The sequence below is a fragment of the Cervus canadensis genome, chromosome 16 (assembly GCF_019320065.1).
Source record: "Cervus canadensis isolate Bull #8, Minnesota chromosome 16, ASM1932006v1, whole genome shotgun sequence".
In the NCBI taxonomy this organism is placed as follows: domain Eukaryota; kingdom Metazoa; phylum Chordata; class Mammalia; order Artiodactyla; family Cervidae; genus Cervus; species Cervus canadensis.
The window spans coordinates 62318075-62334119 of record NC_057401.1 but is presented as its reverse complement, the minus strand read 5'-3'; the positions used below and the strand labels follow the sequence as shown (position 1 = coordinate 62334119).

Sequence of the window (16045 nt, the reverse complement as noted above, 5' to 3'; positions counted from 1 at the left end):
AAGAAGTCGCTGCTTATATAAAGTGAAGTGTAATAAAGTGAGAGACATTTCAGAAAGTTTTAAATATTTCACAGTGGTTTGGTAACAAACTTTTATCATTAGAAAAATCAAATTCCTCTTGTCTGAAAGCTATGGTGAAGTCACTCATATAAACATGCACTTTTGTGTATTTGTCTAAAGGAATACCTACTCTGGCATTTTAATCGGGCAAGGACTGGCACTGTAGCAATAATTACTTCATACATGTGGTGTCACAGGGACTGATGTGTCTACTTTAATTATTTAATTGTACTTGGACTTCCCACAGGCTTTTATTTCAATTGATCATATAGACTCTGAGGCTGGGAAAGACTGCAGGCAAAAGGAGAAGGGGACGACAGAGGATGAGATGGTTGGATGGCATCACCAACTCAATGGACACGAATCTGAGCAAACTCTGGGAGATACTGGTAGACAGGGGAGCCTGGTATGCTGCAGTCCATGGGGTCAGAGTTGAACACGACTCAGGGACTGAACAACAACAAATATTTTTACAAAATCATCCTGCTTCTCTCACACGCCTTGAGCCATATTCCTCTGTTATTCATCCACTGTGTGGCCCTCACAGCGCCATCTACATTGTGTTTTCTTTGCCTTAATGGTTGTCTCTGGCCACTTGGAGACCCGGTGGAGCCACCTCACAGCATCTTTGTGTGTGTGTGTGTGTGTGTGTGTGTGTGTGTTAGCCACACTGCACAACTTGTGGGATTTTGGTTCCCTGACCAGGGATCAAATCCAGGTTCTCAGCAGCAAAAGCACTGAATCCTAACCACTGGACCACCAGGGAATTCCCATCACAGTCCTTGTATTCCCAGAGGCAGCCCAGAATTCAGCAAATAGAACTCAACAGATGCTCGCTGAAAAAGCTCACTGTCTTAACAGTGGACCCAGAGAGGAATTCCTAGGGGTGTAAAACAAAGAAGGAGGGTACTGCTAGAAGGCTGCAGACTATGGGATTGGCCCCAGAGTGTCCTGGAACTGAACATCACTGGGCTGGGCTTCTGATGTCCACAGGGAAAAGATGCTGTCTTGGGTCTGCAACAGGTGGGCAGCTGGGAACAAGACTGCTGAATAAAACCAGAAGCCTCAGGAGGCTATTCTCTCCACTTGGAGAAGTCTAGAAAGTCCATACTGTAGACCAAGAAAGTATAAATAAACTTCCAATGAGAACTCAGGCTCTAAACATGGGTGTTGGTTTTGAAATCACATTATTTTGCTTCATAATGAGAATCTCAAGGTGAGTGTTTACTGATCAGACCAAAAACCAGAGAAAGGTCTTGGGGCTCTGGCTGCAGCAAGAACAACACTGCTTATGACGACACATCACGTTGTAGGATGCAGGGCACATACCAGCTGGGAAGGGGGCAGTCCCTACTGAACACGATCTCACACAAGCAAAAATTATGAGCTACATACGGGGCTTCCCACGTGGCGCAGTGGTAAAGAATCTTCCCGTCAATGTAGGAGGAGAAAGAGACATGGGTTTGATTCCTGGGTGGGGAAGATCCCCTGGAGAAGGAAATGGCAACCCACTCTAGTACTCTTGCCTGGAAAATTCCATGGACAGGAGTCTGGCGGGCTACAGTCCATGAGGTCGCTAAGAGTCAGACACGAATAAGCATGCATGCTTGCACCATGAGCTGCATAAGACAATGGACCATACAAGGAAGAATTAACAGAAATAACAGATAATAGAATGAGTGTCATAAGATTCACAAATCAATCTGAAGTAGTCTATGAAATAAGATTAAATTAAAAAAAACCCCATGGATTAGAGTTCATAATGATAAGCAGTTAGGAGAAAGTAACAGGTTTACTTTATAAATGGGCTCCACAGACTCTCTAGAGACAAACATGTAGATATTGAGATTAAATACTCAATAGTTATGCTGAAGAGGGTAAGATAGAGTGCTAAGGAGACAACCCATAAAATAGCATAGAAATATAGAGATAAAATGTATGAAGTTGAGGCACAGAAGGTACAGTAGAATGATTCAACATACTTGGAATGAAAGTTTGAGAAAAAATAGAACAGAAAGACTGAGAAAAAGGCAAAATACAGGGAAATATGGGACAGCAATGTCATGGACCTGGAACAGAATATGAGCTCTGTAGTCGAGATGAGGCACTGAGTCATATCAAGGTAAAAGAAAAGTAAACCTACTCCTCAATACAAAGAATCTATTGCCCAGGACAAACAGCAAGTTCAAAAAAAATACAGAAAGGACATCTTATCAAGGAACAACAACTGGATGAGATTTCTCCTCAGCACATTTAAATCCAAGAAAATATGGACTCCTGTTTTCGAAATGTTAGAAACATTATTGTAAATTATTAGTCAAAGAGGAAAAGAGGCTGCTTTTTTTTTAAATATAAAAACAGATTGGGGTATATTATACACAAGCTCTCATGGAAAGGATTACAAGAGGAACAATCCAATGGAAATATGAACACTGCATCTGGAGGAAGGAATGACATTCAGAAGAATGCTGACCAAAGAGACCATTAAACCAGAATACTGATAACAGTGAATAACATAAATAGTGTAAATTTAGAAAAATCTAAACAACATTGGATGGACAATGGAAAAGGATTAGAGCATGATGCCTGCATGTTTCAACAAGAAGATGGAGACAATAATGGACCCGGTTAGTCTTGTGCATGTTACACATTTTATGTTAATCCCTGAAAGAAAAGATTAGGATATATAACTGCCAAGTCACTGGAGGGAATAAAGGAGACTCAATAAACTCTATTTGCCCAAGAGATGACAGGAGGAGAGGAAAAATAAACAGGAGCAAATAACATATATGATGGATAAAAAGAGCAAAAGAAGACTAGCAATGATTGTAATACATGTAAATGTATTATGCTTGTCAGCTAAAAGAAAGAGACTCTTGGATCAGAGAACATAACCTACACTTAGATGTTGTTTACAAGAGACACACCTATGAAGCAAGGAAAAGCTGAATAAGAAGATGGGGAATATACTAACCAAGAGAAAGCTTGCAGGCTTATATTGACATTAGAGAAAATAGACTTCAAGGGAAAAACACTCCTGTGGGTAGAAAGCTTTTCTATCAGCTGGCGTGTGACCTATTTTCTGTCCCCAGGACTGTATCTCAATTTGTGCTTTCATCTCTGCTGGGAACAAGGTTGGTGGGCTGACATTGTGTTATCTCTGCCATACAAAGTGGCAAGAAAGCCACGCGGAGAGAAAAATTTCTCCTGACATTTTCTAACATTTTCATTTGCTGAATCTGGCAGAGTTCTTCTAAAAGACATTTCATCAAGAAGGTTTTTGTGGGAGGCGTCTTTGTTATTTATGGCTACATCTCTTGTGTTTCTTGCAGAGATTTAAGTCTACTTCAGGTAGTTTAGAAAAGTTAAACTTGGCAATAAAAATGCACTTATTGCTATTACTACCATGGTGATGACAGCTATTATTATATTTTATTGCTGACTGTTATGGACATGTAAACTTGAATCTCTTATTCTGCATCTTAGTTTCTACTTAGATAAATGGACTGTTTTGATTATCAAATAAAATAATATGTAATGAAAACACTTTGAAGGGCTCTCATATCTGTGAAAATATTTTGCAAGTATTACCATAAACTTTCTTACTAGAATATTTTGAGTCTAAATTGACTTATAAATGAATTTTTTTCTCTGTATTACTGAATTTCTTTTAAGATGGAGTTATGCCTTGTCCAAAATCCAGTTTTACATAAACTAGGTCAACAGCTGAATATACTGGAAAACTAGACAAGAGGCCACTGTGAATTAGGTTCTATGTGACCTTATCTTGCCTGACTTTTTTGCCTTTGAGCCATTGATGCTCAGCAATCACTACAAGCCCACTTCAGTACCAAGATGGTCCACGATTAGGACCGTGGACATTCCTCCTTGGGCTCTTGCCAGTGTCTCTCCACACAGTGGAGCATCCTCTGGAACTTGCCTCCAATTCAGTACAAGGATCCTAAGGCTTCTTCCCAAAGGCTCCAAAACCTACAATAATACTTCAGGGGAAGTTATGAAACCTCTGAACCTTCTCTTTCATTAACTACAGAATGAGCATTCCCTCCAAGGACTCTTGTGTGGATAAATGAGTCAGTATACATAAATGCCTAGCGGAGTAAGTCTTCACTTTTAATATAATACGATATTTATCATTTGTAAACTGCAGTGAGGTCAGATATAGAACTATTCATGAATCTCCCCTGTCTTAAGCAATCTACATTGGTTCTGAAGGTTCTTATCCAAAGACAGGGAACTTTTGCAGATCTTACGGTTCTCACGTTCCTAACCGTGATCCAAAGTCTCCATCTGCATCCTCAAGGGATCTACTTATGACTCCTGCATTATTTTTCATGAAGGGAAACTTTTCTTTTAAATACATAGAAATGGAAACTCATGGAAATGAACAGCATCTCGAGTCCTGGGTCCCTCATCCCCCAAGTGCGGACCTGGACAAGGTTATCTCTCAGTCTCCTTTCAGCTCTCGAGTTTATGACTCTGAAATGCTCACCAGCATCTGCTGCAGAAAACCAAGGACCTCACAGGAGAACTGATGCAGCGGCGGTGAAGGAGGCCTGACAAGTAAGCACACAGGATGCTGGCCCAGGATGCTGGCGGGTCAGGAGCCTGGCAGAACTGGGAGCAGGGATGCAGCGACTGCCAGCTGGATTCAGAACTGCGAGCTTGGGGGAGGTCAAGTCTGGGTGAGGATGGGGTGGGGCTTCTCCGAGCAGTGGTGCCAGGTGGTCACATTTGCAACCCGACATTCCTTCAAGCTGCTGCTGCTACTGCTGCTGCTAAGTCACTTCAGTCATGTCCGACTCTGTGCCACCCCATAGACGGCAGCCCACCAGGCTCCCCCGCCCCTGGGATTCTCCGGGCAAAAACACTGGAATGGGTTGCCATTTCCTTCTCCATTCCTTCAAGCTAAACGATATTAAATACTTACTTTGCGTCTCAAGTGTCTGAAATAGTCAATGAACAAAACAGGGCTGAGATGAACTCATTGATGATTTGTTTTTTCGTCTGAAAGAACAGAAATCAGAATACAAACAGGAAGCCTGACAAGCAGGCACTAGGTGGAAAAGGCTAGTTTTCCTTTAGGTCACAAAATTGTTTCCAATGGAAGAGCCAGCCCGAGGCACTTCAGAGTCAAGGAATCATGGCACATGTGAGAAGGAATTTCATTGCAGCAGGATGAGGGCTGTGGACCACCATTCACTCATTCATACATTCATTTACACAGGGAATCCATCCCCACCCAGGGCATCTGGAGGAAGGAGAATGATAAGGGCTCGCAGGGAACATAACTGCCTGAGGATGAACACGGGCGCAGGGTGGTGAGACAGAGGAGGTGCTATGTGGAGCCCAAGAGTGGAGGAAGGGAAAAAGAACCTCATGGAAAAGATGGACATCCAATAATGCTTACTTGTGCGCGTGCGCGCTGAATCGCTTCAGTCATATCTGATGCTTTGCGACCCTATGGACCACTCCTCTGTCCACGGGATTCTCCAGGGAAGAATACTGGAGTGGGTTGCTGTGCCCTCCTCCAGGGGATCTTTCTGACTCAGGGATCGAACCTGAGTCTCCTATGTCTCCTGCATTGGCAGGTGGGCGATTTATTACTAGCGCCACCTGGGAAGCCCAAATGTTTACTTAGCATGCACTTACTATAAACACATCTACACGCTCAGCATTCTGCTGGATTCACTGGGAGACAGAAAGCAAGCGAAGGAAACAACCCTGGTCTTAAGGATCCTGTTTATACAAGCAGAAACCGCAGTCACACTCAGCAGAAAATTTTTAAAAAGGGGGTCAAAGGGATGCCACATAATGAGTGCTAAACGACACGGCACAGACCCTGTGTCCCCTGGTGCTTCAAGAAGGGCCCACCACAGGGGCTGGTGAGGGTCCCGAGAAAGCTTCTAGGAAGGCAAGCAGGTGCAGAGCCTACCCCCACGGGCAAGAACTGAGAAGCGGGCAATGTGTGGGGGGTGACTGCTTCTGGAAGAGCCTGGGGATGGGGTGGACTGGCAGTCCAGAGTGGATGGAAAGGCGGGGCTTCTCTCAACAATCAGGATAATAACAGATTCCCTGACATTTTTCTCTGAACGGGTCACTGAACAAATACCACTTTTTTTTTTAATCAACAGGAAAAAAACTGCATTTCATTTCATTTATCACTCATTTTTTTTACCCATTTTGATGTGTCTCTGCCTTTTTATCAAACCCAGGTGACCAATGACCTATCAATTTTACTTACTTCTGCTGCACTTTTTGTGCAAAAGATGATAATAAAGGTAAAATTCTTGGAGAAAAAAAAATATCTGCCAGGCTTACCTTTTTTCCACCTCCTTTAGAGAAGTATTTTGATTTCATTTTTCATAGAGAATTTAATACCAATATTAGTACTGATACTGCCTTTGGCATTAAATTTTCAGAAGGTTAACATAAGTTGGTAGAACATGAGCCTGGGATATTCAGCAGTCTTTCATAAACCCAGCATTTAATCCATAAAAAAGCACAAATCACAATAAAATCTCATACTTCTCCATGACCACTGTGGAATATTTGTGATATATATAGGCTTTTTCCTTCTTCAATTTAAAATTTATTCTTTGTAGAGTGACACTAAGTATTACATTAAATGTCATGTGTTAAGAATGGTAATTTTTTTTTAAAAGAGACAGAAGCAAGCAGTTATCATTTTGATCTTTGTTCTAAACACTGTTTAGAGTGTTCTAAACATTCATATTAATTTTAAAAAGTTAATGCTGGTTTCTGTTGCCTAAAATACAGGTTTGTCTAAAGTGCTCTAAGAATCAGTTCAGTTCAGTTGCTCAGTTGTGTCGGACTCTTTGCGACCCCATGAATAGGCACTCTAAAATATGCAGTGATGGAAAATAATCGTAGTTGCTGTATATTGAAAATCTGTCAGTATCCTGTTAGGTACTTAACATTTAATATCTCCAATCGTCCTGAGAAACTTTGAAGGCGGTTGTTCTCCAAACTTCATGTGAGGAAATTCTGGCTTGGAAAAGACAACAAGAATCTCAACGGTGATATGAAGAGTTTTTGACTGAATTTGGAGGCTTGAATAGAAAGCACATTTAAAGCCTTTGTGCAATACCATGTTTGATGTTGTATGCTAAAAAAAAATCCTTACAGACTATTTTACAGAGTGAAAAGAACCTCCCAGGGGAACCAGAAGAATTCCTTCTTTAATTTTACCAGGATTACATGTGGACTAAGGATCACAAGTGGCCAGTAGGGGGAGACTTGTGCATGGATCCTATCGATTCAAGTTGAGAGAGACCAGATGTCTTTAAGCTTGGGCTTCCTGAACACTTTGGCAAAGCACAGGCTCCCCCCTACCCCCAACCCCCAACCCCGACCCCCTCCCTCCCGGGAGGAGATAAACATAGGCTTGTTTGCAGCCTTGAACTTTTCTCTTTGGGACAAGGCAGAGTTAAAAAGAACTTTGTAGCATCTGGTGTGTGGGCGTTAGAATCTTGGGACCCCCCAGCGAGGGCTCTGGTTTCTAGGAGGAACCAGAAACCAGGAATGTTGGATTTTTATCACCCTGAGGCCATCACTTCATGGGCAATAGATGGGGAAACAGTGGCAGACTTTATTTTTTTGGGCTCCAAAATCACTGCAGATGGTGACTGCAGCTATGAAATTAAAAGAAGCTTACTCCTTGGAAGGAAAGTTATGACCAACCTAGACAACATATTAAAAAGCAGAGACATTACTTTGCCAACAAAGGTCCGTCTAGTCAAAGCTATGGTTTTTCCAGTGGTCATGTGTGGAAGTGAGAGTTGTACTCTAAAGAAAGCTAAGCGCCAAAGAATTGATGCTTTTGAACTATGGTGTTGGAGAAGACTCTTGAGAGTCCCTTGGACTACAAGGAGATCCAACCAGTCCATCCTAAAAGAGATCAGTCCTGGGTGTTCATTGGAAGGACTGATGTTGAAGCTGAAACTCCAATACTTTGGCCACCTCATGGGAAGAGTTGACTCATTGGAAAAGACCCTGATGCTGGGAGGGATTGGGGGCAGGAGGAGAAGCGGATGACAGAGGATGAGATGGCTGGATGGCATCACTGACTCGATGGGCATGAGTTTGAGTAAACTCCGGGAGTTGGTGATGGACAGGGAGGCCTGGCGTGCTGCGATTCATGGGGTCGCAAAGAGTCGGACACTACTGAGCGACTGAACTAAACTGAACTGAGGCTCTTAGAGGAGGGACCCAAAGCCCTGAAAGTTCAACAGTGTCGTCAGATTATAGTGGGGCTTAGAGGGGAGATGTTACTGAAACTTTCTCACCAAGGCAGGAAAGTTGCCCCAGGGATTCTCCCTTCCTCCTCTGGCTCTTTGTTTCTTTTTTACAGCAACTTAGTGGACCAGATGGTAACGAATCTGCCTGCAATGTGGGAGACCTGGATGTATGCCTGGGTGGGGAAGATTCCCTGGAGAAGGCAATGGCAACCAACTCCAGGATTCTTGCCTGAAGAATTCCATGGAGAGAGGAGACTGGCAGGCTACAGTCCATGGGGTTGCAAAGAGTCAGACACTACTGAGTGACTAACACTTTCAGTGGAAAGAAAAGTCAGTCTGAACCCTAAATAGGCACTATACTTCTGCCACCCTCAAAACTGCATTCCAAGAAAACAAGAAGTATGTCTACTTAGATAGAAGGATATACAGAGCTTTAATGACAGCAGGGTTTAGATTTCCAACGGAACCACAAATGATCATCCCTCTTCTGAAAACTGGAGAAACAGGCTGCAGGTATCTTTGGGGAGTCAGGAAGAGATAGGGTGAAGTGTGTGTGCGTTTCCACCCAAGGGAAATCTGAACATAGAAAGTCAGGCTTCCTCGTATGTTAAGGATTCCTCGTATCTCAGAACTTGACAAGGATCCCCATGGTCAACAGTTACTCCATCTTCTCTATAACCTGTGAGGTCTTCAGGGGACTTTTAAGTGGCTTGAGATGCCATGTGTGCATCTGAGAAAATAAAAAACCACAGTCTGAAACCACTTTTGGAAGAGTTTCCAGGCCAGCTGGAGACATTCAAACTATGATATAGCAAACAGAACCCACCAAAGTCTGCAAAGGTCCAAGGCAGAAGGATGCAGCATCCACTGTCCAGAGGTAGAGACATGCTTTGGAATCTTAGTTCTTTTTTTTTTGGCCAAATGATGCCATGTATCAGACCAGAATGCACCCAATGTTGGACTCCAGTTCAGTCCTGTTTCAACTAATTTCCAGTGAACAAAATGAAACCTTGGCTACCTTTTGGGACGTCTATCTCATTGTTGGTTTTCCTAGGATGCTCTCATGGATGCAGAGATACCCAGCAACAACTGCATTACACTCAAGAGTCCAGTGAGGTTCACCTCTCATATCCTAAAGTAGCATTGCAACCAAAAGTGCTGACATGTTTGGTTTTAAGTTAAAACACTAATAAGCGATATTTTTACATTTGTTATTTTCATATTTTCCAAAATTTTACACCTTGTGGAAGTCATTATCAAAGACACACTTGGTTTACATTTTAATTCTCCCAGTCATTAAAAGCCTCCTATTACACTAGTATTTGCTGCTACAAATACTATGAAAACTTAAGAGGGATAATACAAAATGTTGACAGAAACAAATAAACATAAATGTGATTTTATAGCATGTTATCCACTATTTCAGGTGACCTTTGAGTTAATGTCTTGGTTGTTATGGGCTTCCTCAGTTTATAGTCTGGGCTGTTGATATGAAGGATACTGGCTTCACCACTGGGCTGTGTATTCGTGAAACAGTAAATCAACAAGCTCCCTATTTTGATCGAGCAATCAGTTTTCATTCAATGAGCACACTTTTCAAAGAAGTTCCATATGTGAAGTACCTACCAAAAGCTGTCCAGCAAAGCAGACGAAAAGGATAAAGGCAAGCGAGAGAAACGCAGCTCCAAAGGAAATCCCGAGAATGGACGTTCTACCAGAAAACAAAAAGGAACATGTTAGTGTGGGGCCAGCTTCGATTTTCCTAGAAAGCCATCATGAATATTTGTGGCTTGAATGAGGATTTTTAAAACTAGGACTTCACTCCTCACTAATATCTTTGAGAAATGAAAATGGAGCTAAAAACAAACCAGAGATATGTCCATAGGAAAATGCATCTACGGTTGTGTCTGAACAACTTTCTGTGATATGACATTGAAGCTGTCCTACCAGCATCATTTCTTCGTAAGAGAAAAATCGTCTTTACACGACTTGCCTCTGCAACCAGCACCTTCATGCCCGCACCTGACTATGGCCGTCACGGTTCCCCCTTCCCTGTCTTGATGTCCCTGTGGTTTTGCCTCCAGGGCAGCCTCATGGATGTGCTCGGAAACCTCATTCCCCATTCTTACCCCATGGCCATGCATTTTTGCATGAGCCAACGAACACACAAGCTTCCTGTGATCACGTGAGAAAAGTGCCCACTAAGTTACAGGTTCTGTCACCCTCCGGTTACAAGTAGATAAAAGTGGTCACAAGAACTGTATGCATTTCTCAGAGTTCCTTTAAACAATTCAGAAATTTAAGGTGTCTTACAATGTCCTTTCATCCAAAGGATACAACTATTCACAGGAATTGTATGCATTTCTGAGAGGTCCTTAATATAATGAAAAATCAAGGTCTCTTAAAACATCATGTAATCCAAAGGAAGAGGGTTTGGGAGCATTAAAAAGGATGAGCCCCAATGAATAATCCAAGATAAAATTTAAATGCAACATCCGAGGAGAGGTCAGGTGGTGCCTGAGATGGCAGTGGAGGCTTGAGCCAATGAGGTTGGCTAGAGAAGCTGAAGAGGCAGAAGAACTGGCTCTGAGCAGTGCAGGGACACCCTGAATGTTGATGCATCAACAGGAAGGCTCAGATATGGGCAATCTACAAGCTGAAATGCCCGGCGAGTGCACAGCTGTGAGCCCCCAGCGTGGGGGGTGGGGAAAGAAGCGAGTCATCAGTGAACTAAGGAACCCCTTCGTGCCATCAGGATAGGAAAGGTCCACTCAGTTGGCACTCAGATAGTTCTTCTATTTTGAGAGATGAGCACACATCAAGCAAGCTCTATAAAACCTTGACTTCAAACCAGTGTGCACTCAAAGCTGACCCAAGGATGTATTTATTGGAGTGCTGAGTTATATCCTAGACGTGATGTACAATGCTTTCAAATACCTAGCCTGATAATGACATTTGTTCACATTTTATGAATAATGATAAGTGTCTGCTAGGAGGGTGCAGATACACCAAATATACCTGGGTTGTTGACTTGTCTCATGGCCAGGTCCACGCTGGGCTGGAATGGAGCAGACATGAATAAGACCCCTGTTTTGAGTGACTCACAGTCTCAGAAAGATAAGCTCTATAAGCCTCTTCACCTCCCCCATCCCAAACATCCTTCTTCTCAGACATTGCTCCTTATTACTGCTCAGAATCCACAGTTTCAGCATCTCTCCATCACAGACTCTCAGGCCTCCTGTTACCACCATGGACGGAGGGGAGCGTAGGAGGGCTCTTGTTATTTCTGCGACCAAAGAGACACCAGAACTCATCTGCTCAACTTCCATTGGCCATTCTTTTCATGCATCTAAGAGAGCTCTGATGGGTTTTCTGTGACTCTGTGCTCTCTTGGTTCCTTGTTGGTGTCAAGGTGATGCCACCTGCATAAGGCTGCCATCAGAAAAATAATACTTTTTTCTTAGGTCTGCAACTGTTCAAATATGAATGATCTCTAATAGAAGGTTTGGTCAGTCTCAGCTCGAAACTATCTGGTGAGAGGAGGGTGAAGCTGATGGTGGAATGAAATGACAATATAATGATAGAATACTGTGTGTCCAGCACTGTTCTAAAGGCTTTATACGTATATGTAACCCTGGACAGCAGGATTATTGTTATTACCTCATTTCACTCAAGAGAAACTGACACCCAGAGAAACTGAGAAACCAACCAGAAGTTAACAACCCTCCCAAGTGGTGTGGGTTGGGATTAAAGTCCACACAATTGTATACCTGACCCAGGTTGTGCTTCTTGGAGTAAACATGTCATGTTTCAATCGGGTTTACTGGTTTGACTTTCCTGGAAATTATCCTTTTCATTTACATTTTGAATGTGAGACATTCTCCTTAATATTCTCTTACAATTTTTTGAAGTTGTTATAGTTGAAGCAATTTCTTCTTGTCCTTCATGTTATTTTTCTGATTCTCTCTAGATCAGACTTTTGAAGCTTTGCATGTTTGTTGAACTTCTCAAAGAATAAACTTTTGGCTTATTATTAAGGTCCATGCTTTCTGATCATTTTCTTTATTATTGGTTTCTGATTTAACTTAAAATAACCCTTTCCTCCTTCTTTATTTAAACTTTCATTGTTCTTTTTCTTGATTGTCACTTGCTGCTAATCTTTTCTATTTTCTAATAAATGCATTTAAGGACATAAATATTCCTATAATTACTGCTTTAGCCAAATCCCACAGCTTTTGATTTATAGCTACTCATTGCTATTCTTTTCTAAAAAGCCTATAATTTCAATTTCCATTTCCTTTTAATATAAGAGTAACTCTACAGAGAAATTATTTTTGGTCTGTCCTTGTTATTTCTAAAGTCATTAGGTTTTATCAGAGATTGTGGTTTCTATTATTTTTACTTTGACAATTTCTTTTTCTTCTGGGATGTGATAAATACATTCTATTTCTATTATGTCTTATGATACATATTTACATTTCCTTTTTGTGGGAAACAAAGCAAGTTCTTTCAGTAAATCTATTGCCAGAGCCTGAGGAGTTAGTCAGATCCCCAGTGGGCTGATTTATTGGCTCAATTTGATCTGTCAATTTTAGAATATATTAACATTTCCAACTAAGTTTGTGGGTTTGTCAATACATCTGAACATTTTAATAGTGTCTATTTATTTCAAAGAGATGCTGGAGTGCATAAAGATTCATGATTGTTAACTTTTCTTGGTGACTGTACTGTAATATAAGCTTCTTTGTTTTCATGCTAAATGTCTTTCACTTGGATTCTAGATTGTCAGAAATTTATACTACTACAGCTTTCCTCTTTCTGTAAGCTGTTTCCTAAAATAGCTATTTTCTATGGTTTATTTCCAACCTTTTCTTTTTTAATTTTAGCTAGATTTTTAAAGGTGATACAGAAGTGGCATTTGGTTTATAGCCTCAATCTCTGACTCTCTTTCCAAGAACAGGACATTTTCATCCATTCACAATTATGAAATTTATTAATATTTGACCAGTTCTCTCCATCTTATTTTCCTAAAATGTTTGGTAAAGTTCAGACAGAAATCACTTGAGTAAAAAACAAATTTAATACAAGGACAGGGAAGCCTGGCGTGCTGTAGTCCATGCGGTCGCAAAGAATCAGACATGACTTAGTGACTGAACAACAACATCAGATAAATACCCACTTAAATTTTAAATATGTGATAATTTTGCTAAGTTGTACAGTCAATGAATTTTCCCACTTTATCTAAGTTGTAAATTTTTTGGCCTTGAGTAATTCATAACTTTTCTTATTTATCCTGTTAAAATCTGTAGAATCTGTAGTAAATACCATTTTATTTCTTATATCATTAGTTTGGGTGTTTTGTGATTATCGCTCTTTTTTTCTTTCTTGATCAGTCTTGCTAATGGTTAGGCATTTAATTGTTTTTTTAAAGAACCAATGTTTGTCTTTATTATTTTTCTGTTGTTTGTTTTCCATTTTATTGATTACTTTTTTCTTAGTGTATGTTCCCTCCTACTTATTGGACTTGCTTATCTTTTTCTGGCTTCCTGAGGTTGAAAGGTAAACAACTGGTTTCACCTCTTTCTTCTTTCAAATATAAGCATTTTAAAGCTACAAATTCCTCTCTAAATTACTGTTAAGTGATGTTCCACACGGTTTATTTTAATACACAAAACATTTGCTAATTTGTCTTGTGACTTTTTGGATTTATTTTATTTCAATTTTTTAATTGAAATACAGTTGATTTAGAAAGTTGTGCCAATCCCTGCTGTAAAGTGACTAAGCTGTACACATACATACACTTTTATGTTCTTTTACATCATGGTTTACCACAGGGCATTGAATACGGTTCCTTGTGCCATATATGAGTGCTCAGTTGCTCCAGTCATGTCCGACTTTTTGTGACCCTGTGGACCATGGCCCGCCAGGCTCCTCTGTTCAGGGGATTCTCCAGGCGAGAGTGCTGGAGTGGGTAGTCATTCCCTTCTCCAGGGGATCTCCCCGCCCACGGATGGAACCCACGTTGCCTGCACCTCCTGCATTGGCAGGTGGGTTCTTTATCACTACTGTCACCGGTCTTTTTCATTATGGTGTATCACAGGATAGTGAGTACAGTTTCCTGTGATACACAGCAGGACCTTATTATTAATCCATTTTAATGTACTAGCTTGCATCTACCAACTCCAATCCCATGGAGAGAAGGGCCTGGTGGGCTACAGTTCATAGGGTCCCAAAGAGTCAAACACAACTGAAGCGACTTAGCATGCACGCAAACCCCCAGTCCAAACCTCTCCCTATTGCATCTCATCTGGCAACCACAAGTCTGTTCTCTAGGTCAGTGAGTCAGTTTCTGTCTTGTAGATGGGTTCACTTGTGCCACGTTTTGGGTATTTGTCTTTCTTTTTCTGACTTACTTCACTGAGCATGATAATCTCTAGTTGCATTCAGGTTGCTGTAAACTTTATTTTTTCTATGGCTGAGTAACATTTCATTATATGGGCTTCCTCAGTGGCTTGGCAGTAAAGAATTCACCTGCAAGGCAGGGGATGTGGGTCTGATCCTTGGGTTGGGAATATCTTTTGGAGAAACGAAGAGCAACCCACTCCAGTGTTCTTGCCTAGGAACTCCCATGGACAGAGGAGCCTGGTGGGCAGTTCATGGGATCGCAAAACAGTTGGACGTGAGTGCCTAAGCAACGATGACAGCCCGTTATACATACACATCTTCTTTATCCATTCTTTTGAAAAACTGACTTTAAAAAAAAAACATTTTATTTAGTGTTGTTGTTCAGTCGTTAAGTCATGTCTGACTCTTTGGGACCCTGTGGACTGCAGCATGCCAGGCTTCTCTGTCTGTCAGTATCTCCTGGAGTTTGCTCAAATTCATGTCCATTGAGTCTGTGATGCTATCTAGCCATCTCATCCTCTGCTGCTCCCTTCTTCTTTTGCCTTTAATCTTTCCCAGCATCACAGTCTTTTCCAATGAGTCAGCTCTTCACATCAGGTGGCCAAAGTATTGGAGCTTCAGCTTCAGCATCAGTCCTTCTAATCAATATTCAGGGTTGATTTCCTTTAGAATTAACTGGCTTGATCTTGCAGTCCAAGGACTTCTCAAGAGTCTTCTCCAGCACCACAATTTGAAAGCATCAATTCTTCAGTGCTCAGCCTTCTTTATGGTCCAACTCTCACCTCTGTACATTTTGTATTTTTGTATTGAGGTACAGCCAATTAACAATGCTGTGATAGTTTCCAGTGAACAGTGAAGGGACTCAGCCATATATACACATTGTCTTGTGATTTTTTTATTTGACTAGGTTATTCAGAAGTATATAGTTTAACACTGAAGTAATTGGGATTAGTTTTATTTTATTTTTTTTAGGAGTCAAACTTTTATTTTTTCATTTTTTTTAGAGAGAAGTTAATTTTTTATTGCATTTACTTCTAGTCTTTTTTCCTATTTTTCAAAATGGGCTCTAATTACACATTATTTGGTGGCTTACTTTTTAAAAAATTTATTTATTTTAATTGGAGGCTAATTACTTTGCAATATTGTAGTGGTTTCTGCCATACATTGACATGAATCAGCCATGGGTGTACATGTGTTCCCCATCCTGAACCCCCTCCCACCTCCCTCCCCATCCCATCCCTCAGGGTCATCCCAGTGCCCCAGCCCTGAGCACCTTGTCTCATGCATCGAACCAGGACTGA

The 16045-nt window shown here is 41.2% G+C and overlaps 1 protein-coding gene across 3 annotated transcripts in view; it reads right to left on the bottom strand.

The window, feature by feature from the left end:
* The window catches only part of ADCY2 (adenylate cyclase 2), a 438654-nt gene that overhangs the window by 73248 nt on the left and 349361 nt on the right, over window positions 1–16045 (bottom strand). For all 3 annotated transcript variants that reach the window (XM_043488503.1, XM_043488504.1, XM_043488505.1), the window contains exon 15: window positions 9966–10050. In XM_043488503.1, coding sequence (XP_043344438.1) covers window positions 9966–10050 — 85 coding nt within the window. The remainder of the gene's footprint in view (window positions 1–9965; window positions 10051–16045) is intronic.